Raw genomic sequence first — 22,977 nt, forward strand, 5'->3', positions numbered from 1 at the left:
GGTATTTCCCCTGATTATTTTCCCAGCCTGCAGTCCCCAGCAAGAGCTGCTTTGCTATACCTGAGTGCTTTGCAAAGCTTTCCACATATGAAGCGGTTCTTAGGAGTAGGCAAATCAAATACAAAGCACATCAGGATGTTCCTGCTCTGATGTAGAGAAGTGCATGAGAAGTGCACAGAGATTAGAAGGTCTTTGGAGTTACTAATTTGGAGTCTAAAAATGCATTTTCAGAAACTGATTTGCAAATCATCTTCAGAAACCTCCTTTCCTAGGCAGCAACAAGAGCAAGCTCTGCAAAAGGATACATAAGATCTTCCCCCATGTTTTGGTGTATAGTTACAGCCAAGGACACATTGGCTGGCATATTTTTTCAGGGACTGGTGAAGTCAACAGTGCTGCTCACCTTTTTTGTGTTTTATTCTATACTTGGGGTTGGGCCCATTAGCTATCAGTCTTCATTTGTTATCATAATAATTTCATAATAAAAGTACCGCAGATTCATTTCCCCAGAAGAAGAGGAATGGTACAAGTTTCCCAAGCTGCCTAACAGTGCAGACATTGTCCCTTCCTGCTCACTGCCTTGTCTTGGGACTGGTCATGGCTGTGGTGACCTTGCACTGCTCTGGTGAATCCTACAGTTTCTGGAGGGTAGAAGGCTTCTTATCCAGAAGCAGCTCCTGAAACCAGCCCTGTTTGTTGGCTGTGTGACTGGAGCTCACCCCACACAAGAGCATGCAAATGTGGAAGGATTATTGTTTTGGTTGGTTGGTTGGGTTTTTTTTAAAGTGCATCCATGTTACTATTCTTGTTCTTGTTTTGATATTAGCAAGAAAGGCAGAGAAGAAAACAGTGGGGTAAGTTCTCAGGTTAGTCTGGAAACTAGTCCTTTTCCTGATTTAAGGGAATAAAAATTGGCCATCCTCTTTTTCCTTCTATTCTTCACTGAAAAAGAGAACACAGAAAACATTGTCATTTGTAACAAATCTGTATCAAAACAAAGTACAGGACTTAGGCCTCAAATAGGATGCATTTAGAGAGGGATGAATACAGCAAAGTAGAAGCTATGAATTTCTCCTTTGGGCAGGTGCTGAGCACCATTGCCTCATCAGAAACCAGCTCTTTGAAGCACTGAGGCAGTGCAGTGGGGAGGCTCAGGGCAGTCAGCTCCCCTGTCAAAACATGGAAAAGCTGTCTGTCCTTCCCAGGAGTGACAGAGCAGACCAAGAAACATTATCCCAAACCCTGCTTTCACCCATCTCTCAAGGAGCCACTCCCAGAGGGCTGAGACCTTTGAGACCTGCTCCTGTGTCTCGCTTCCCCACATAACACCCAGAAATGCACAATTTGTCTTTAATTTTGTCCTTTTGTCCACAGAGTCAGAGGAGCCTTCTGTATCCAGAGGCAGAGACCCAGAATCCCAGCAAGGAGCTTGAGGCAGCTCGTTTTAGGCTTCAAAGCAGCAGTAGCGTGAGAGAGTGCAGCCCCTGCACACTTACAGAGCCACCCCAGCTCCCCATAGGCAATCAGAAGAGATTCCCAGGCAATCACAGTCCAGCCCCAGGAGCAGGCAAAATAGTTAAGGGTAACCCAAATACCTGCACAGGTCAAGGTCTCCTCAGAACCATGCTTCACAGCAGATTATTTTGCTGTTAGCATTTGTGGAATATTTATAATTGTTCTGTGCATTTTTAATTTAATGTTTGAAGCACTGTGTTCCCACTTGGGCTTGTCATACTCCTTTCTAAGCACATTTTTGTGAAGCTATATCAATCATGTAGAGTTTTTTATTTGATATTTAGAGGGTTGCTGCTGACACATCTTTGTAGACTGGTTTTACTAAGGAAATGCGGATTTTGCAGTTATATGGCCCCCTACAATTTCTTTTCCTCCTGTCTATTTCCAGCTGCAGTTTGGCACATAGGTAGCCTAGCACCTATCTCCCATGAGGGCAACTCTTTCTTCATAGAATATGCTGGGAGAGTGGGTGGGCGCTGCACTGACATGCTTGGAGGAGCTCTGTCCCCTTCTTGTCACTTGTGACTGCCCTGGTTTCACTGTTTCTTAATTACAAATGCTACACTCTGGCTTGAATTTCATTCCTGTAATTGATGGCCTTGTTCATTGTAGCAGAACTAACTTTATTTGGCCTTGAACTGTGACTCTTATGGCTTGCTGAATACAAATGTCTTGGGGGTGACCCATTACCTGGCAGTAAATTGTTGTTTGCATTGAATGATGTATAGGAAAGTGCATCACAGGTAGCAGCTATCCAAAGTTCAAAAATGTCACCAGCTATCCAAGTGTGAATTTGCCATCTTTTTGCTCTATTTTTATAATCCCCCTTTTTCAGAGTGCAATGTCCTTAAAATTGTGAAATAATAGATGGTCAACTGAGGACTACAAAGACTGTCTGGGACATGTTTGTTTGGGATCATTGAAGTCGGCCTTTAATCTCTCTGCTTCTTTAGAATTTCATTTAATACTTCATAGAAACAGCAAGTTGCTCTAATCCAGGGGAGAATGAAGATGCTTGCATCTATAGCTGTCTACTCAAGGAAAATTTTCTTTTCCACCCCCAGTGTAAAGACAATTCTATGGCTGTTGATCTATTAGTGTGGACAGCACAGATGTTGTGCAGTTGTGAATATCCTTCTCTGAAAAAAAACTTCAAAAATTCTTCTTTTTTCTAGATTCTATGAAATTTGTTCTTCAGTCCCAAAACCTTGAGCAGTACAGAGATTGCAGAGCTGTGTGTTTTCTCCTTATGGTTGCAGTAACTTCCTAACCTAGTATGGGCTTGCAGCTTTACTTGGCTTTTCTCCTCTCTTTTATCAGCACTGTCTAAATCATGTCTAACTCTGTTTTGTCCCATCACTGTCAAACTGTTTGTTCCTCCAGTCCTCTGAAGCCTGTCCTGATAATGGGACTGACAACTACATAGTACTACTTTCTAAAAAGTCTTGGTGCAGAGAATTAGCAGACTCGACCTCTGTGACTGGACAGCAGTTGTCTATTCCCTGTGTATATACTGCTTACTTACTCTTCTTCTGGAAAAAAATACAAAAACAAAAAAACCCAAACAATATTTATGCTTGTAAATAGGTTGGCTGTGCTACAGAAAATGCCATGCTGGGTGTGCAGTGACCAGCAATAAAGGCTCTTACTCTGTTTTCCTTTGGGAATGTAAACTCCCAATCCCATCTCTGAGCACTACCTGGCCTGCAGTCCCATTCAGTAAAGCAATTCTGGGGAAGCATTTTTGCATGGAGAACAGGAGGGAGGGACAATCAACCTCTGTTTTCAGGCAGTTTACATTTAGCACTGGGTGATGCAGTGCCAGGTGGATGCTGGATGGCAGGGCAGGTATGTCAGGGGTGTTTTTTCCAACAGTTGTCCATTTTGCTCAGGCTACTGCAGTAAGAGCCATCACAAGAGAGAAGAAGGCCTTAAAAAGGTTTTACAAGTTGTTTCATCTTCTCAGCGAGTTTTGCAACTCTTGTTTGGTCCAGAGAGGTGGAGAAGGGAGCCCAAACCACCGCTGCTGGCCAAGGGGCTGGCTGGTTGCCTGCCCTCACAGTGAGAGACGCTGTTTCCCTCTGGGCATGCTGGAGTGTTCCTGAGCTATGGGCACCAGGCATGTGTCTTTCCATGGGTTTTGTGGCTGATGATGAGCACCATTCCTGCTGCCAAGTTGTTTCAGGACAGGTCTGTTTCTGTGTGTACATAGTGCCCAGCACATTTTTCACGGGCTGTCTGCTAGGGGATTACACTAACGAGGTAATTAGAGGGCTCAGGCAGTGTCAGCGCAGCACATACCACTCGGATTAAGCCTGACTCTTCCACAAGTTCTTTCCCAAATGGAGGGTGCAGGTTGACGTGGCTCCCTTGTGCGGGCTGGTCACTGCAGCTCAGCTGATGTGGAGGAATTTGGGGTGCTGCTCCTCCTGTGCCAGTGGGGAGGGTGGTCCTAGCGATGGTTACCATGGGCATTGCAGGCATAATGTGGTGGGAGATGGAGCAGCAGAGGCCTGGCAGCAGCCCAGTGCTGTGGCTGGCGTGCATGCTGCTCCTGCCTGGCAGGATTGTGAGGGATGTGGCAGCAGTGGTTTCCTCCTCAGGCTCAGGTGGAGGCTGGGCAGAGGGTTAGCACAAGTGCCTGTGGTGCGGGGTTAAGGAACGGGCACAGTGTGCACAACCCACATTTAATGGCTGCGCAAGCAGAAGGGTGACAAGGCTTGGAGGGATGTGTTTGCTCCTGACACATCAGTGTCACTCTCCTAGTGTAGCAGGAGGGGGAAAAAGCAGCACTGTCTGCAATCATCTGCCTGGCTTCTTTCTGATTTCCTTCACCTGAAATAGGACCCCCAGAAGAGAGAAAAGTCTGGTCTCGGTGTGTTACAATTTTCTTTATGTATTGTGACAAATGTAATGTAATTGGGATCTTTTATATCTTAACAAAATGGGACAAACAGGGACTTTAAAATATATTTTAATGAATTTAACAAGGTATTACGAAATGTTTGGGCAGAAGAACTGTGTAAGACAGTGATACACATTAGTGGTTAGAATCTTAGCTGTCTGTTGCAGGATTTATTATATGATAACAATTATTATATCTCTGGGCTATATCCTTTATGAATTATTTCCATAATTATTTAGTAATTATTTTATTAATAAGAATTATTATGTTGGTTTCTGGTCCCCTTATCAGCCTCCACTGACCAAATATTGTATAAGTGAAATGGTGTGTTGTGAGCTGAACACAGAGCCAACCCAGCTGTCTCCCATCCTCCCAAGAGCTGCTGTCTAACCTTCCAGGGCTGCAGACAGCAGGTGCAACCCTGCTGCTTCCCTCCCCAGCACACTCCCAGACCTGTCACACCACATTATTTGTAAACACCAGGGCAGCTAATATCACAGCCTGCATGTGAAGGGCACCAGGAAGCCACATGAGACAGACAGTGCGATGTGTTCATAGCGGGAGGCAGAAGAAAGAGGCTCCTGTTCATAAGCTTAGCACAATAGAGTAATGCAGCGTTAGGGAAATTTAAGCTGGTGCTGAAAGCTAGTGTGCTTTGCTGCTCTTTTACTCAAGGGATGCCTTTTATCCTGAACTGTAATGCTTATGATATTTCAGACATAGCTTGCTTTGCTAGGTCATGTGAATGATGAATATCACAGTATTTAGAGGTTTCTAGTAAATGAAACGCACAGGGGAATGAATGGAGATACAGATCACTTGCGTCAAGCCCAGTTTTATCAGGGCTTGGTGAGATATCTTTTTCAAGGGCCTACAGCAATTGAAAAGCAATTAGAGTTTCATTGTACTTTCCAGTTCTATTAACCATCCTGTAGATATGTACAAGAGTTCACAATGAAAAAGCTGTACTTTCACTGCCTCAGCCATTGAAATACAGAAGAATGGGGTGGCAGCAAAGCAAAACTTCAGTCAAATACTTGGGACTTAGGGACACTTCGGGCCTCAAGAAAGAATGTAAAGCCACCCTGTTCTACCTTAAATAAGGGATATTGCTACAGAAATGGGAAATGATTCCTTTTCCCAAGTGGGCAGGTAACAGTAAAGGACAATGCAGTGTGACAGCTGAAATCTGCCCCTTCTAAAAAACAGGTCCTGGTCATTATCCAGGTCGTATTCTTTTCTTCTTAGAAGAGTTTATTAATCACTGATTTAAGAGCGGCAGACCTCTGCACAAAGGGTTTTTGCCTTTATCTGGAAGACTGGATAAACAGGGATAACTCTAAAACAGTGAGATGAAGGAGAGACATGCACATCCTCTGTGTCAGGGTCTGGCAAGTCCAAAGCTGCAAAAAGTTAAGAAGGAAACAGCCTGCAGTGGCCAACAGAGCTTAATTTGTGTGGATGAGGTTTGCTGGAGAAAGAACATGAAGATCCCTACCCTTTTTCATCTCCTGATAGAATCTTCTTATGCAGTCCTGCACAATGCCTAGAAAACACTCATAGTGAAGCGTTCCTGATTAGTGGTGCAGTTAATGAACACTGGTTTACATCTCTTGGGGATAAATCCACCCTCTGACCATCTGTTAACAAGAGGATCTGGTTTTCTTCTGATTCACATAGATGCCAAGCAGAATTACTTTCATTTAAACCACTGGTGTTTCTTGGAGAGTAAGTGCTATGAAAAAGTTGCTCCATTGGCAAGATCTCTTGATGAGTCACATTCTGTGGGGCAGAGATTATGTGTCTCTGGATGGTTTGTTCATTCTTGAACATGAGAGGCCCCAACAGCTAGCAAGAATTTAGCTGTTGGTATGAAATGCCAGTGTTAGCCTTGCAGTTACTGGTAATCTGCAAGTGGTCTGCTTCACCTGCTGCTGGATTTGGAGAAAGTGGATTCAGTCACTTGTGCATAATTTTCTAAAATACTGTCAGGTCCCTCGCAGGCAGTATCTCCTAATGAATGCAAATGAAAATTGTGATTATCCATTTCAAAGTAATCGGTAGCAACCCGTCATTGGCACAGAACATTATTTATACAGCTCGTAAGTGTCAGTGATGCTGGTGCATAATTCCTCACACATCACAGTAATAGGAACTGCCTTCAGGGCTGGACTTTCCAATCCAGCCTCTCCATTTCTGAGTTGCAGACATTGTCGCTTCAGTGAGTGACTACTGGATTTTGCAGGTTCAGTTTGATGCACATATGATAGCAAGCCCACGCTTGCCTGCAGATGCCAGACTGCCACCCAAATTACTTGCTCCTCTCAGCAGCAGTGAATAAAGTGACAGGATGGCAGCTCTCAGGGACTCTTGGTTCTCTCATTTTTCAAATCCTTCTCTACCAATGCCTGTTCACAGCTCTGTTCTCATCCTACTCTGCACTTGCTTCAGTAGGAAAACTTGCAGTCTATCATGTGTTTACATCTACAATTGTTCTTAACTCAAACTTTATTTCCATATTTTGCTCAACTTCCAATTCCTGTGCATTGACTTCTGCTTGCAGTCCCCCACGTGGGTTTCACTTTCAAGCTCAGTTTGCAGGACTCTTCTTTGACCTGTTAAAAATTGAATTTATCAGAAGATGCAAATTGCCTCTTCCCAGCCCTGCTAGGCTCCTAGGGAAAGTAAAAATAATTGTTTCTCTTCCCACTGTTAATACTGTAATCCCTACATCTAATAATCTTTTGGGAGGTTTAACTTTTAAAACACGGGGCCTCCATACATTAGCTCTCCTTGGTAGCCAAATGGTCCATCAACAAATTGCAGTGCAGCTGTGGAGGTAGGAATGTCTGCACAAGTAATCACTTTCTTAAGAGACTCTGTTAACCAAAGGACTAATAAAATCTTGTTTAACCATCACTGAAAGACTTTTTGGTAGACAGCCAACCCTGGCTGGTCTCTTGCGTATAGAAAGTAGTATAGAAGTATTCCTTCTAGCATTAATTCATATCAGCTTCTGATGCCAATCACCATCTATACATCAAAGAGAAATGCTCATTTATTGGACCATTTTTCATTTTAAATAATTTAGGCCTGTAGCACATCTCCTTACTTTTAGCAGCAGCAGCAGCCTCTGCCCTTAGTGCAGCTAAAACAGCAGCTGTATTGGCTGGTGTTTCATACACACGTGCAGCCTGGTCCCATAGTGCTGAAATGGAGATCCTGCCTTGTTTTCATACCAGGCTTAGGGGTTTATGGCCAGGCAGTCCCTTGTTGCCATGCCTGTGTTCAAGTCCTCCACTGATACATGTGAGGGAAATTTCTCCCTGTAATCCACTGGCAGTCCCCAAAGGTAAATATTCCCATCTTTTTCTTACACTGAGGGCAGACTCAGCCTAAGGTTGAGTCTCTGCCTTATGGAAATACAAAGCAGTCTCCCACCTGAGCACTGATTACAGAGTTGTTTTTATGCAAATCCAAATGGAACAGTGTGAAAATGCTTAAAATGAGGCTTCATCTAGGGCAGTATGTTGCAAACCTGTTAGTCTGGATCTCTGAAATTCATTGTTTCAGCGAGGAGTGGAGCTTACAGTTTCCAAAGCTGGATTGCTACCTACCTATATCTCAGCCTGTGATCCATGTCAACTACCTACATTTTAATTCCCTTCCCCTTGTTTTCCAAGTATTATCCCGTACTACACAGCAGAGTCTTTATTGCTTTATCTTGCACACCACAGTCCGTGTGTTTATATCCCCTGGCTCCTCAAGCTGGATGTGTCTAAGTGTAATCTTTTGCCTACAGGTAAGAGCAAGAGGATTTTAGCATTTGGCACAAGGCTTTTCATTTCTAGCATGATGAGTAGCTATTTGCTACAACTGGGCATTGAGGCCTCTACAGAAATTGATAGCCTCATCCCTGACTCTAAGGGCTTACAAATTAAATGCAGTATCCAGGCAACCTCATTTTATTCAAGTTGTTCTTGCTTGAAGTCACATGAAAAAGAAGTGAGTGTGAGGACCAGGGCTATGCTCCATCTCTCTTCAACCAGAATGACCCCTCTTGCGTGCCAGGGGGTGATGCTGCTGACTGGTGATTACTTTCAGTTGCATATCTGCTTCCAGAATAACACCACATTTAAAAAAAGAAAAAAAAAAAAAAAAAGAGAGAGAGAACAGTAACTGTTTATCCTGCCTAAGCTTGTGTAACAGGTTTTCATATGATGATTTTAGTGTTTAAGGTCTTTTTTTATTGAACTGTTTCAGTATCCAGAAAAAGACATTTCTCTTACTCAGCTTCATTAGTTGTAGGAAATCACTGGATTAAAGTTGAGAGCAGATTAGCAAAAATAAACTGTAGCATGTCTTGGGCATATGGTGCTGCGTATGAATGGGTTTTAACTACTTATCTGTGTATAACAAAGAGTAGAAGGAGAGATTTGTCTTAGTGTGCAATAATTACAATGTGCAGTAGCGGCATAGCTGAACAGGCAGAAGCCACAAAGCCAGGGAAAGCTTTTGGTTCAGATTGGTATGTGGTGTGTGTGCTGGTCCCCGAGCTCACATCATGTTTTCTGCCAGCTCATGGCTGGCCACAAGACTGAACTTGGCTAATTAACAGGATGCCTCTCCCTCCTTTCCCTTCCTCTTCGCTGGGCTCATGTTTTGCAGTGCTGGGTTTGAGTGGGTTACAGAGACTGGGATTTAGCCCACCTGACACGGGAGCTGGTCCAGGGACACTGCTCCATCACATGGACCAGAGGAGGAGGGCAACCACTGTTGCCAACTGCGGGCAACCCATGACAGCTGGAAATTGTCCCCCACAGAGCAAGTATGAACAGGAGCAATAAATAAAAGAGGCCAGAAGATCAGGGTGATGTGGGGAGTATCAGCCTTCAGGCTCTGGTCACAGACAGAGCAACTCAGACTGCTTTGAATTAAAATTCTACAATCTCCAGCTTTCTGCTTTTTTTCCTTTGATACCTTTTGATCCCCTCTGATACCTCAATCTGAAAAGTGTCAAGTTTATGCCTTTTCTAAATAGGCCCAGCTCACACTGTTTTGGAAACCAGTCCTGACACACATGTAAACTTTGGTAACATCCTGATGGTGCTCTACCTCTCACTTCTCAGGAAAACTATGTTTTTCCATTTGGGAAATGAGAGGTTACTCAGTGAAGCAGTGATGATGACATCATATCCACGTCTTAAAAATATTTGCTTAAAAAGGGATGTAAAGATTTGCAAAACCAATCAAGTCTGGTTTATAAAGTAAATTCAAAAATACCTGGAGAATTATCTGGTCTTTATCTGGGCTCCTCAGTATGTTTGTTAGCATGGATTAACAAATAATGCTATGCCACATACATGCATGTGCTTGCCTACTTTTGTGGGGTTGCTTTCCTCTGAGGTTTCCACAATGTGTTTCACATCAACTGTGAGTAAGATTCTTGGACTTCAGCCCTGGATTAATCAAACATGAATCACTGACCCATGCAAAAAGAAAGTTTAGCCAAAAATTGTGGTGGCTCATAGAAGAAAAGGGGGGAATGTTCCCCCCCTCTGTGAAGTTTTAACTAATTTTATTCCTTGTTTTGGTGGGAAATTTTGGGCATTAAAAGATTCCCTGACAAGGACCTGATCATCTTGTTTTTTAAGGATTATTATGAAAAATTCCCAGAATATTCAGGAGAATATTCTTTCTTTCTATCTCAAATTAATTGTATAATGATGAAACCTGCCAAACTTGCAGGCTTTGTATTTATCTTATCAATAACACAGCGTTGCTTCTGTTGCAGAGTTCCCTGAAGAGGAGAGGCAGCAGAGAAATCCACAAAGAAAAAAAGACGTTTACCCAGGTATGGTTTCCATGAACATAGAACTTTGAGCAAAATCACATGATGCAACTCAAAATTTATTTTTATGGGTTTTGACAGGGCCATCAGGTATATTAACTTGAGTGCAATTAGGCCTTAATCTACTGAGACCTCCCAGAGATAATGTAGAAGCAATTTAGGACAAAAGTGCAGTCTCCAAACTGTGCAGCTTCTCGGGCTCATTGTGCTTGTATCCATTGATTCAGGCTGCAGGTTCTCTATAAGAAGAGCAAATCACCTTGCCTCACAAAATAATTGGACCGTAGCTTAGGGACTAACTAAATTTATACACCGTGCCAGAGATTTTGTGCTAATGAGTGTCTTGGCAGCAATGCAGCTCACACACTGCAACGACACCTCGCGAGCTCTCGTGTCGCAGGGCTTCATCTCCCTGATGTTGCAGGAACTTGTGCTCCCCAAAGCTGAGGTACCACAAAGCTGAGGTACCACACAGAGCCTAAGCTGCCCGCTCAGTCTCTCTTTGGACACAGGTTTTACTGGAATCTCGTTGGTCAGTCCTTCTCAGGAAAGCAGTCTGCCTGTTTTCCTCTGCTTTTTGTGCTGACTGTAGGAGTTAAAGCTTTTCCCAGCACCCGCACAGTTACTGTTTATAGCCAGAGAGATGGGGATAGTATTTCACCTCACCGGGAAAGGAGCCAGGAGAGACATTGTGCCTTCATTAGAGAAGGGTTGTGCTTCCCCTGCTGCCCCCTTGGCAGGCTCAGTGTACACTGCCGAGACTTATGGGTTGTCTAGTCTTAAAATCCATTGATTTGTAAGAGAAACCATAATAAATCACTACAATATGTTGAACCTGAGGGGGTAAGGCAGGCAGCTGAGTGGGTATACTGGAGGACTGGCCCATGGCCAGGGCACTTCAGCCTTCTTTCCCAGGACACAGCAGACTGAGAGTCCTCGCCAAGATGACACAAGCATGGCTTAATCATACCTTAAAACGGGGCACTTGCTATGGAGAATTATTTAAGTTGTCAGTCAGGCCAGAGTTTGTTTTTCTGTGAGTATGTAAAATGTATGGATGAAATATATACACATGCCCACACACTGGGCAATTTACAGATGAAGTTACATGAAGGCACAGCTGTGTCCATTGGGGTTTGTGGGCAGCACTGTCCTTCCCTTCCTCATTCCTACAGCTCATACAGAGCTGTGCAAAGAGAATGGATTCTCGTGCTTGCTTCCTCCACCCAAATCCAGGCATTAAGAGCAGCTACAGTTTCCTTTGGAAAGCCTTAAAAAGGGCTTCACAAAATTAACTGAGTAACCACGTGGGAGCTCAGCACCACTTCAAACAAAGGGAAGTGATCCCAGAAGCCATACGGAGAGAAAAACTTTTACCCTCTACACACACATCACAAGTCTTGCAAGCAAAGGAGTTGGGGTTGGAAATTAAAACCATTGCATCAGCACTCTGCAAGGTGGCCATTCAGTTTTCTTCACCAATTCTTTAGGGTAGAAAAGACTGAGAAATAACCTTATATACTAACATAACCCAGCCTATATGTACATGTCCCGGCTTTCTCCCAACTCTAGGATATTACCCATAGTGTCTCCAAACCCAGGCATCCATTCAGATGTATTTGCTGGTTGAGATCAGGGCACATCACAGCAAATGCTTGACCTGGTCAAACAGCTGCCAGGTCTTGGGCATGGCTCAAAAGAGGTGGTACAGACACGGCCCAGGAGGTTCAAAATGTTGCTCTTCAGGGACAGATACCCTAAATACCTAGACTGAACACCCATTATATGTTCTGTGACTGAGAAGGCCTCAAACTTAGACTCTGTGCATCCACATGCTTAAAGATACGTACAGCATGTGGCAAGACTGATGTTTTCACTTTTCACTGAGAGCTTATCATGAAAGTTATCTGGAACTTCACACCCACCACAGGGCACACCGAATAGGTAATACCCATGAAGTTGATTGTCTTCAAGTTGTGTAAAAGCAGAACTCGTAGTAGCACTCTCCCACCTCTCGCAGTATTGAAGAAAAAAGTTTTTATTCAGCAGAATTGCAAAACGGAGCTTCTTGGAAAATACCAGGCACCAGGCAAAACACAAAGAAAAGTGGTTCTCCAGCGCAAGGTAGGAGTGCTGGCACTCAGCCAGATGCTTGGGTGCTGGTTGTACTGCCTTGTCGTCAGACTTGCAACCCCAAAATTGCTTACCAGTCTTCTGCCTGGCAATTCCCTTGAACTGGTGGTGGTGGTAGAGGAGATGGTGTTGGCCTATATCTTGCTTTGTGTCTTCTTGCCAGAAAAGAAATATTGTATTGGGGAATTTTTGATCAGCTCTTCATTCTCATCACATCTCTCATACATTATGCATTTACATTGCGTAATTAGGTTAATTTCTTTCCTATACACTTAATTTCTTTATCTGTGCATTCTACATTTGTCTAAATTAGACAGCAGACTCTGTAGGGAAGGATCTGGGTTTTTTCCTTCTGCTTTTTTTACCCATTAACATCCCTCTGAAGTGCCATGCAGAGCCACAGCGCAATTGCATGCAAATTATCACCATCGCTAATCATTAACTCCCATTTATCCTTAATGATCTCTCAAAGTCCATGACCGAGCACCGTGACTGTCACATCTTTGCACTGCTGTTCCTTCTTTTCTTTCTATATGATTTTCCCTATGTACACATTTTAGGAAAGCATCCACATGCTGGATGTTTAATACAGTCAGGAGGCCATTGCCCATATTCAGCCCCTGGGATTTGAGCCTCTTGTTCCTCCAAAACCATGGAAAGGTTGTTCTCCCTCTTTATTTTTTTTCTTTTTTTTTTTTTTTTTTTCCCTTTCCTGTCCTTTCATTCATGATTTAACTAATAATAGCTATTCTTAATTTCAGTGATTTGGCCTCTCTTCAGTTTGCCTTATATGTCAAAACTCTGCTCGCCTGTGTGTCTCACCATCTCACTGTTTCTGCTTGGTTTCAACTGATCAAGAAATCAGTGATATTTCTGTACACAAAGTTTTAGAGGGACAGATGCATGAAGGTTGGAGTCCTACCCTTCTGGCATGCTTAGATCTGGCTGATAAATCTCTCCTGACCATTCTTTTCCTTTGGAAAAAGTGCTGTCAGGGGATTGGGATGTTCCCTGTCAGGGAAGCGAGGAAGATCTGGAGCTTTCTCACCTTTCCAGATGGGATCTGTATTTAGTAGGCAATATTAACATCCATCAGCTCTGTTGTTTTGTATGAGGCTTGTGTTTGTTTAATGAAAAAGAAAATCTTGCTTGTTTCAGCTCTTGCAAAAAAACCAAAACTTGAAAATTTGATCCTTTTTAAAAAAATAATAATTGCTAAGACAAAACCTGGCAATAGAGTAATGCCATTAAAGGGGTTAAAAGTGGTTTTGTCCTGCAATAATAACACATTAACTCCACAGATGCATTGAGACGTGCAGTGATGCTGAGCAAAAATATCGGGGCCCCAACCCTAAACCCATCGAAGCCTTTCCCTTTTCTTCAAAAACTTCAAAACTCTGAGTGCGCTGTCCTGAGTGCTGTTATTTGTACTGTCTGAAAGGCAGTGGGTGCCTGGCTGGAGGTCCCTCTGACCCCAGGATGGGAGTGGGCCCCTGGTGCTGCCAGGCAGAGAAGAGGGATGGGGCAGGCTGCCCCTTCCCTCGGGCATCGCTCCAGCTGTCTGCAGCCAGGGAGGTGCAAGGCACCAGCTACTGCCACAGGCAGCTGGGCTCTTGAAGCCAAAGGCAGGCAAGAAGTCGGGTAAAGAATGCAGGATTACAAGGACGGAATAAAGAAAATGTCAGACCAGCTATTAACAGATAAATAAATAAACAACCAGGAGTAATCATCCCACCTGTGGTTCTGATGTGCAGCACTGGTCTGGCTGTAACTTTCCTTCTGAACTTGGTATTTCCCTAAAAGCAAAGCCTAGAGCTCTGTGGATAAACTGATTCACCATGAGAGGAAAACCAGAGGTAATGTGTTGCACAGCCCTGGACAAAGATGATGCTTTAATCACACAGCCTCATCCAGCCAAAGCTACCAACATTCAGAGTGACTCCAGCAGAGACTGCATGGGATTTTGCCAAGTTTTTATTTGATTCTTAATTTGCACTTTTGAGTTATAAAGAGAAAAGAAATTTATAAATATATGTGTGAAAAAGAGAAATGTGTACGAAAGAAATGCAAGGAGACAATAGAGAGGATAGAAAGTCCATCTTCTAGAGGCTCTGCTTCTAATCAATCCTAAGTACCTTGCTTGAATTAATGTAAAACTTGTATTTCTGATGCTAGAAACATGATGACCAAATGAGCTGATTGCAGTTGTTTTTGGCTCATGGTTATCCATAAAAACCACATATTAACATAAAGTTTGACTATTTTTTACCTCTATCATGTTATTAACATGTAAGTTAACTTTTTTTTTCTATTTAGCATTTTAAAGTCACAACCTGTAGCAGGCAGCATCAATCAGAAACCTGACTGGGTTCAGATACAATTCATCTCTTTTGTGTTTGTTCAGTTATTAACAGCTGAAATTAAGTCATAATTAGTATTTATGTAAATAGAATGTGGCAAAATTAATCTAGGTAGCATAGAAGACCAATGTGCTAGGATGTGTGCTATAGAAATTAAATCATTTCCTCAGATTGCTGAGCCATAATTAGTTTCGAATTTTTTATTTTTTTTTTCATAGTCTGATCTGGGTGAACAATTAAAGCCAGTCATGTTTTCCTCTGAATTTGGTTTCCATTATTAGGAATTTTAACAAAATGGTGCTTGTGAAAGATAACAGCGCTCCAGAGACCGAAATGAAGTTTCCATATATAATTGCACATATGTCCACATGGCCTACCAACAACGATAAAATCTGCTGTCTCAGGAGATCATCTTTCAAAGCCTGCCTTCCATTATACCGCTAATGCTGATAAATGTGTCTCTTTTGAGGCCAAGTGCCTGTATCTCCATGACAATTCATGAAAGTGATTCATGCAAAGAAATTGTTCATCGGCTTAGAATTTACTTAACCTTGTCTCTTATTTCAGCACAATACACACTGGAGTTTTCATTTGAGATGAGATGCAGTACTTTTTAATGCCCAACACACACAAAAAACCCCAAACAGTCATTCAATACCCTGGTACTTCCTGGAAAATGCAGGTTTTCACATGGGATGGATTTGGATGTAAACACGGTTTAATGAATTTTTCTTCCCTTTTTCACATGTTTTCACCGATCTCCCTTGTGAACAGTTGTTCATCCCAGAAACAGAGATCACAATCTGCTCTATCCTAATTATAACAGCAGTAGAGACAACAGTGTGTTTCCTATTTGGAAAGCAAATCTGGAACTTGATCTATTTCACAGCATTGTGAGATCACAGTAATTAAAGTCTTCACTTTTCAAGGCAACCGTGCAGTTTAGCACACCTTGTTGTGCTTTCTAGCTGAAGGAGCCCAGAATTTGAGATTATGATGAGCAAATTCATCTGAATAGTCTTTGTTTTGTGATGCTTAGGGGGAACAAGCATGTCATTAAAGGTAAATGGAACAAAAAAATAAATGGAACAAAAAGTGCCAGCAAATCATGGAACCTTTTCATTTGAGTCATTGTTTTCCACAAAGTTTGCTCAGCATTTGAGAAAAAAACATTGTGCTGTCACTCTTGCATCGCTGAACACTTGCACAGGCACACATTTTTTTTCTCCCTCTTTAACTCTGGTCAAACTGCTTTGCCAATTTAACCAAAGACCAAGCCATGAAATGTGTCAACTGTGTGGTTTGTGCAGCTCTGTCTGTGAATTGTTTGCATACTTAACAGATACTGCTCAGAGGATGGGGAGGTGGATATTTTGGAAAATAAGCTGCTGGTTGTGCTTCTATTGTAATATGATCTTGGTTTGGGGGGGGGTAATTTTTCTTGGCAGGAGGACAGTGCCGATTTGAAGTGCCAGCTCCAGTTTGCCAAAGAGGAGGCAGCGCTGATGCGTAAGAAGATGGCCAAACTGGGGAGGGAGAAGGACGAACTGGAGCAGGAGCTCCAGAAGTACAAGTCCATCTATGGAGACGTGGACAGTCCCCTGCCTACTGGGGAGGCAGGGGGCCCACCCAGCACCAGGGAGGCTGAGCTGAAGCTTCGCTTGAAGTTGGTGGAGGAGGAAGCCAACATACTGGGCAGAAAAATAGTGGAACTGGAGGTGGAGAACAGGGGGATTAAAGCTGAGATGGAGGACATGAGGTGCCAGTATGAAAAAGAGTGTCTCAGCAGGGACCACATTTCAAGCATTCCTACCTCACCCTACGGAGACTCTGTGGAGTCGGCCACGGAGCTACGCAGGCACCTGCAGTTTGTGGAAGAGGAAGCAGAGCTGCTGAGGAGGTCAATCTCTGAAATTGAGGATCACAACAAGCAGCTAACGAATGAGCTGAACAAATTCAAGTTTGAGCCGGGCCAGGAGCCAGGCTGGTTGGATGACGCGGCATCCAAGGGTGGTGGGACCTTGCAAGAGGAGCTGAAGTCGGCCAGGTCACAAATCAATGAGCTGAGTGGGAAGGTGATGAAGCTCCAGTATGAGAACAGGGTCCTGATGTCCAACGTCCAGCGTTATGATCTTGCCTCTCACCTGGGCCTGCGCACTTCCAGCCCCAGGGACAGTGACGCCGACAGCGATGCTGGGAAAAAAGAGAGTGATAGCGAAGATGGTCGTCCACCACAGCCAAAGAGAGAGGGGCCCATTGGGGGCGAGAGTGACTCAGAAGAAGTATATGAGAAGACGTCGGGTTTTGGGAGTGGGAAGCCATCAGAAGTCAGTGACCTGTGCTCCACTGAGCTCATGAGAGTGAAAGAGGACACCGAGTCATTAATTAACATCAAACGTGAGGCTGAGCGACTTGAAAGGACTGTGGAGCGCCTTATCACTGATACTGACAGCTTGATTTATGATGCAAAAGTGCACGTAACCAGCAGCCCATCCACCGAGCAGGATTTCAGAAGTGGTGAGGAAAGGGGAGAAGATAAGCATGAACCAGAGCTTCTGGACACTGTCAACTCCAGGATGAAAGCTTTCCGGAAGGAGCTTCAGACCTTCCTGGAAAAGGTTGATCACCTTGGAGAGGGCCTTAAGGAGCAGATGGAGGACCTCTCCCCTCTTCCCCATCTCACAGAATCTTCCAGTTTCCTATCCACAATGACATCCATGTCCCGAGACTCTCCCATTGGTAACCTGGGGAAGGAATTAATCACTGACTTCCAGGTAGGTCAGCCTTTTATTTGCGTTCTTTCTCTTTATCGTTTCTCTTTCTTTCTGGCAATTGCTACCCTAGAGCTAATTTTCCTCACAGCTGCTTTGTTATGATTTCAGACCCGCAGTGTATTAAGTGTGTAATGTTAAAAAAACACTTTATAGCTTTTTTTTTTTCCTTTTATTTATTTATTTGCACAACTCCTTTGATTCAGAGGCGGTTCCTCGTGGCAAAAAGGCTAATCCATTGGTGTTAAAGAGATCTGTCTTCTTTTTGTCGGTAACAGCAGCGTTTCCCCATGAAAGAAGAGATTAATTTAAAAAAAAAAAAAATCTGATGAATGTAAATTAGAAGCCTTGCTAAGAAATGTGAGGAGGTCTTTTATTATACTCTCTTGTAAAAGGGTCAGGCATGTTCTCAAAAGCCTTGCCAAAAGAACCCAACCAAATGCAGTTTTCTAAGTGATGTGTTTTGAAAAGCCTGCTTACAGCTCACTCCCCTAACCGAGCAGCGAGTGAGAAGCTCTGTAGCCAGCGAAGGACTGCCTTGCCTAAAGCGTTGCCCATGGGCGCATGTCTAAACTGCCACAACTGCCACACTGGATATGGCTTTTCTGCACCGCACAAGTAAGGAAGGAAGAGCCTTGTGTCCCATATCCTTCATGACTTGTATGCTTGCTGTTGGTTTGACTCATGCATCCTCATTGCATGCGCCTCATAACCAGTGTTTGCATTCTTTTTTCCTCTCTTTCTCTTTTTTGCTTTTCAGATGTTTCAGCCCATCATTTTGCTCATCCTCATTTTGGTTTTGTTCTCTTCACTTTCTTATGCCACTGTATTTAAGTTGTTTTTTCTGTTCACGCTTTTCTTTGTCTTGTAGTTTTTCAGTCGTCTACCTTACCCATTTTTGTTTTCTTTATTCCCTCCTGTCCTTTTGTTTTTTTGTTACAAACCGCCCATGCATCTAACAGTCCAAACTGAGGGATCAGATGGAGTGGCAGCTCAAACAAGATCGTGGAGAGGAGCAAGAGATTCGCCACCAGCGAGCCACCACCGACCCACACCGCAGAGCTGATGGAGACATTAAACTCTACAGGCCAGGAGACAAGGGCTGTTTCAGTCTAGAGGTCAGCAAAGCAGCCCGTCTTACTCACTGCCTCCTGCTGCCTTAGCCAGGAGATGAGTAACAGAAGCCAGGGGTTGGGGGGGAGTAAATTAGACCAGACACAGCATCCCTGCCATGAAATTTGTGGTTGATCTCTTTTGCCCCGTGCAGTTTCAGAAAAGCAGATTTGTCCTAACTTTGGAGCCATCACCCTGCTCCCAGTAGCTTTGCCAAGGGGGAGAGTACAGCTCAGGGACCCATTACAACTGAGTAGAGAAATGAAAGGTCTCCAGAAGAGCCTGTAATCCATTATATTTGATCATGCTTCCAGATTTTACTTTGTTGGATATTTTGAATCTGGAAAGTCTACAGATAGAGATTGCTTTGCATTTTGCCTGTCGGTAGATGCTGGTGTGCATGGTGATTCTCAACACCATGCAGGACTACAGCACCCTGCAGCTTCCAAAAAAACTTATTTAAAACATAGCTCTCCATTGTTTGGGTTGTTGAGTGCTTTTCCATTCGTCAAAAACACCCATCAGTTTTTATTTGAATCTTCATTCATGCAGAGGCCGTATCTGCCTCAGTAAACATCTCCTTAGCTGCTTTCTCATGAACACAGATTGTCCAGACAATGCAACTGGTCATGAAGAAAACAATTTCGAATCTGTCTCCATAAAGGTGGGCTTGGAGTAGTGAGCAACTTTTCTGCTGGCCACTTGGAAGCCAATTCTTGAAAATGTGATGGTTAGAGTAGCTTCTAGTGAGGGATGAGTTTTAACATGCTTTTAATTCTACAGACACGTGAAGAAGACTTAATAGATCTGAAACCCCTAACTCAGTCTGGGAAAAGGGGACTGCTGGCTAGGACAGCTGGGTTAACGAGGAAGCAATTGCAAAACTTAGAAACCAGGGGTGGGAAAAGAAAAGTTTCAGGGCAGCTGGTAGCCAAACAACATGATGATGTGAATATGAAAGGGAAGGTGGCCCTTCATCTTAACACAGGTAATTCTTTGTTGGTTTTGTTTGGTTTGGTTTAAAATATCCTGACAGCACAGATCTTTGGTAGGATTAGAACAATAAATTTGTTTAGCAGTGTCTCTTCCAAGTTTTCACTTGTAACAGTGATAATAGACCTGGGGAAGGATATCTGATAAATCCAGGACACCATCAGCCTCTCACTGAAGGGTAAAGTAATTCTTCCTCAGCTGTGAAAGGGGCCAGTGAGGTAGAGAACTCCTGTTGTTCAGCATGGATCCCTTTGCAATCAGAAATTGATATTGCTTGACAGTTATGGTAGATAGGGTCCGAAAATTACTCCAGCAATATTTCAATATTACAATATTTATGTTTAAATTCTGTTGTATTTATTGGCTCCCCATTATCTTAGATCAGTGTTGTTATTATATTAAGGCCTGTATGTGTATGCCCTCTGTTAGGATTAGGGATTTGACTAGGTATTTTGGCACAATACCTTTTCTTTTCCTCTCCCAGGATGGGATGAGGTATAAAATATGTGCAGAAAACTGTGCTTGAACAGAGGATGGACAGTTTTCCTGGCAAGGAACAAATCAGTAATTGTAATTAAAAGTAGAGAATAACCGGTTTAGGACCAGATGTGCTCAAGGTATGAACAAGGCTGGGGCTTAAGTAGTCTAACTTGAGAAAATGTGGAAGACTAAGGTATTTTTACAGTCATGATCACTTAAGCAACAAAGAATATTACAGTGCTTTATGCTAAAACTTTTCAGTGAGTAGGCAGCCTGTGGAAATCTTAAAATCTGTAATAGTCAAACCCAAATGAAGGAGAAGATTTCTCAAAATAATTTTGGAATGTATAATTTTTAATTTGATTGTTCCATTTAAATTTATTATTCAATTTAATTATTTTAATCTATTTTAAGTACATTTTTTAAAATTACATGCACTGCATTAGCAAAAACTGCTAATTTTTTTTTGCTCCAGATGAGTGAGGAGGAAAGAATACTATTCAGATACTGAAGGTGTATTTTTATTACCACAGAAATTTCAAATGGAGACTCAAACATTTTAATGCCCACAGTGGGTATGGCTACACATGAGTCTTTATCTGCTTTGACTTAAGACATGAAAATATTTGCACTGGTCCTTCATTTCGCTGAGGAAAATGTTTTCTTTTTATTCAAGCAAGCCCACTTATCTATATTAATTTTTTTCCAAGCTGAATTTTAAAGTAAAATTTTCACAAGCAATGCCGAACAGCTTCCATTTAGCAATTTCTTCTATTTTTAAAAATGAGCACCGTGGGAGCGTAATTGTTTGATTAAATACAATAAATGCAGACAGACATGTGCTCAAAACTACCCTGTGGCCTAACTGTAAACATCTGTTGTTTGGGCTTTGCACTGCAGTTGTTTGTGCAACAGGATTATTAGAATGTATTTGCGTGTTAAAGAGGTAGGTTAGAGTCCCAGACAAGGGAAATTATATCTTGAAATTGCCTTAAGAACAGGGCTTTGTTTTCTTGCTGAAACAAGCCTTTCAGCTGCTGTTGTGGGAGACTGGAGCCCATTGGGGTTGGATGTTCGATCCATTATTCATGATTTTAGCAGAGCTCTGTTATTGTGGGACAGGGAAATCATTCTTTACTATCCAAGGAAAAAGCAGGTGAACTAGTAAGAATTGCCCTGACTAAAACAAACAGGAGTCCTAAAAAAGGTAACATAGAGCAAACATCTTATGGCAACAATTGGAAACCAGTGGGAAAAACAGTAAATAATTTTTCACCTGGTGATTTGTGTCAACGGAATATCCATAAACAAAAGGCAGTTTCCTCAAGCAATCTCCTCCTGTTTATTCAGAAGCAAGGAGACATTCTGAAGAAGAAAAAATTCACTCATTCAAATGACCAGATATGGTTTGTTATGTTTGATACCTGATGCTGTACATTGGAGCTGTATCTCCTAGTTCTCTTCCTTCAGAGGATCTCAGTTTTCCTGAGCAGGTGTATATCAAAGGCAAATGCACTTTGCATTTCAGATTTTGATTATTTTCATACATGGCTTTTAAAAACTTACACATTTAGTTCTGTATAGAAAAATATCATAAAATCTCTGACACTCATAGGCTATAGAAAAAAAAAAACAAAACACTGAAGGGAATTCATGTAAAAGGAGTGAATTGCCACCAGAGATTTAAAATAAAAGCAGATAGGCTGGATAAAGTGAGAGCATGTCTTAAACAGCAAGTTTTCCACGAGGTCTAGTAACTAAATAGGAACACCATGCACTGTAGAATAATTTCTTTTAAGACATTTTTAATATGTTTATCCATTTTCCTTACTTAACATGCCAATAAGGAATGTATAACTATAAGTTAGTTACTGGGTTAAGCGTGGACCAACCAGATACAGTGATGTGCAAGTTAGGTAAGTAAATTTACCACCTGCTTTGAATCAAAACCTCTGTATGAATCCATTTTGGACATATAATGAGAATTTTGATCTGTATTTTGACCGTTCTGTGTTTAAACTGGTGCTGTTTCTGTGCCATTTTCCTAATTCCATGTGAAAGTTTTTCAGCTGGATGGTTTTTTCATCAGCTCCCAGCCATGTGCTGAAAATTGACACAAGCATTTCTCTGGCTGAAGGTTTTGTTTTTCCAAAAAGGAAACAGTGAATGGTTTACACTTTGTGACTTTTTTCTCCTGGTCAAAAAGCAAACAAAACAACAAGAACCAAGGACCACATAGAAAATTGTGTGTCTTATGTCCACTATTCCTCCAATGCAAAGCTGTGGGAAGAAGAAAGATAAACTGATGCTGTGATTATTCCTTCCCACCAAGATTAGGGGAAGCAAGAATAATTTACTTTGATGTATTGTATTCTTTCTTGCTATGTGAGATTCTGTAGAGGTTGACAATGGCTTAAAAAGACCCTTTATGATGTAAATCTGGATATTTGAGTCCTAACTGAACTTGGTGAGACTTTATGTACTATCCATACAATGAGATGGATTTTTAAAGACTTGGAGTGTTCTGTGTTTTCCCAAACTCAGAGACTTTTCATATAAGCACAGACAAATAACCACACAGCTGCCTATTTGCCACTAGCAAATGGAATATATGTCATCTATTTTTAAGGGATGAGAAGAAGTGGACATCTTCAGAAGCTCTGCAAATTCAGTTAGATGTGAATTGCATGTAAGAAGTATAACAAAAGGCACTGGAACTTTCTTTCAGACTGTTGCATGCAATGGCCAGCTGTCAGTCTGTGAAAAAGTAGCAGTTTTTAAACTATGTGTTCAAATGTAAGGTCCAAATATCAAAGCATTATAATGTAGCTTTAGAAGAGCAGCATAAAATATTCA

The 22,977-nt window shown here is 42.3% G+C and overlaps 1 protein-coding gene across 13 annotated transcripts in view; it reads left to right on the top strand.

Annotated features, from left to right (window-relative positions):
• The window catches only part of MTCL1 (microtubule crosslinking factor 1), a 103,713-nt gene that overhangs the window by 44,652 nt on the left and 36,084 nt on the right, over positions 1-22,977 (top strand). For 5 of the 13 annotated variants that reach the window (XM_086892574.1, XM_086892634.1, XM_086892593.1 and 2 more), the window contains exons 4-7: positions 10,215-10,274; positions 12,318-12,395; positions 16,213-17,538; positions 18,498-18,653. In XM_086892574.1, coding sequence (XP_086748700.1) covers positions 10,215-10,274; positions 12,318-12,395; positions 16,213-17,538; positions 18,498-18,653 — 1,620 coding nt within the window. The remainder of the gene's footprint in view (positions 1-10,214; positions 10,275-12,317; positions 12,396-16,212; positions 17,539-18,497; positions 18,654-22,977) is intronic. The other 8 variants (XM_086892589.1, XM_086892615.1, XM_086892648.1 and 5 more) reach the window with 3 other exon arrangements.

Source organism: Cyanistes caeruleus, chromosome 1 (assembly GCF_971803275.1).
Source record: "Cyanistes caeruleus chromosome 1, bCyaCae1.hap1.1, whole genome shotgun sequence".
Lineage (NCBI taxonomy): Eukaryota > Metazoa > Chordata > Aves > Passeriformes > Paridae > Cyanistes > Cyanistes caeruleus.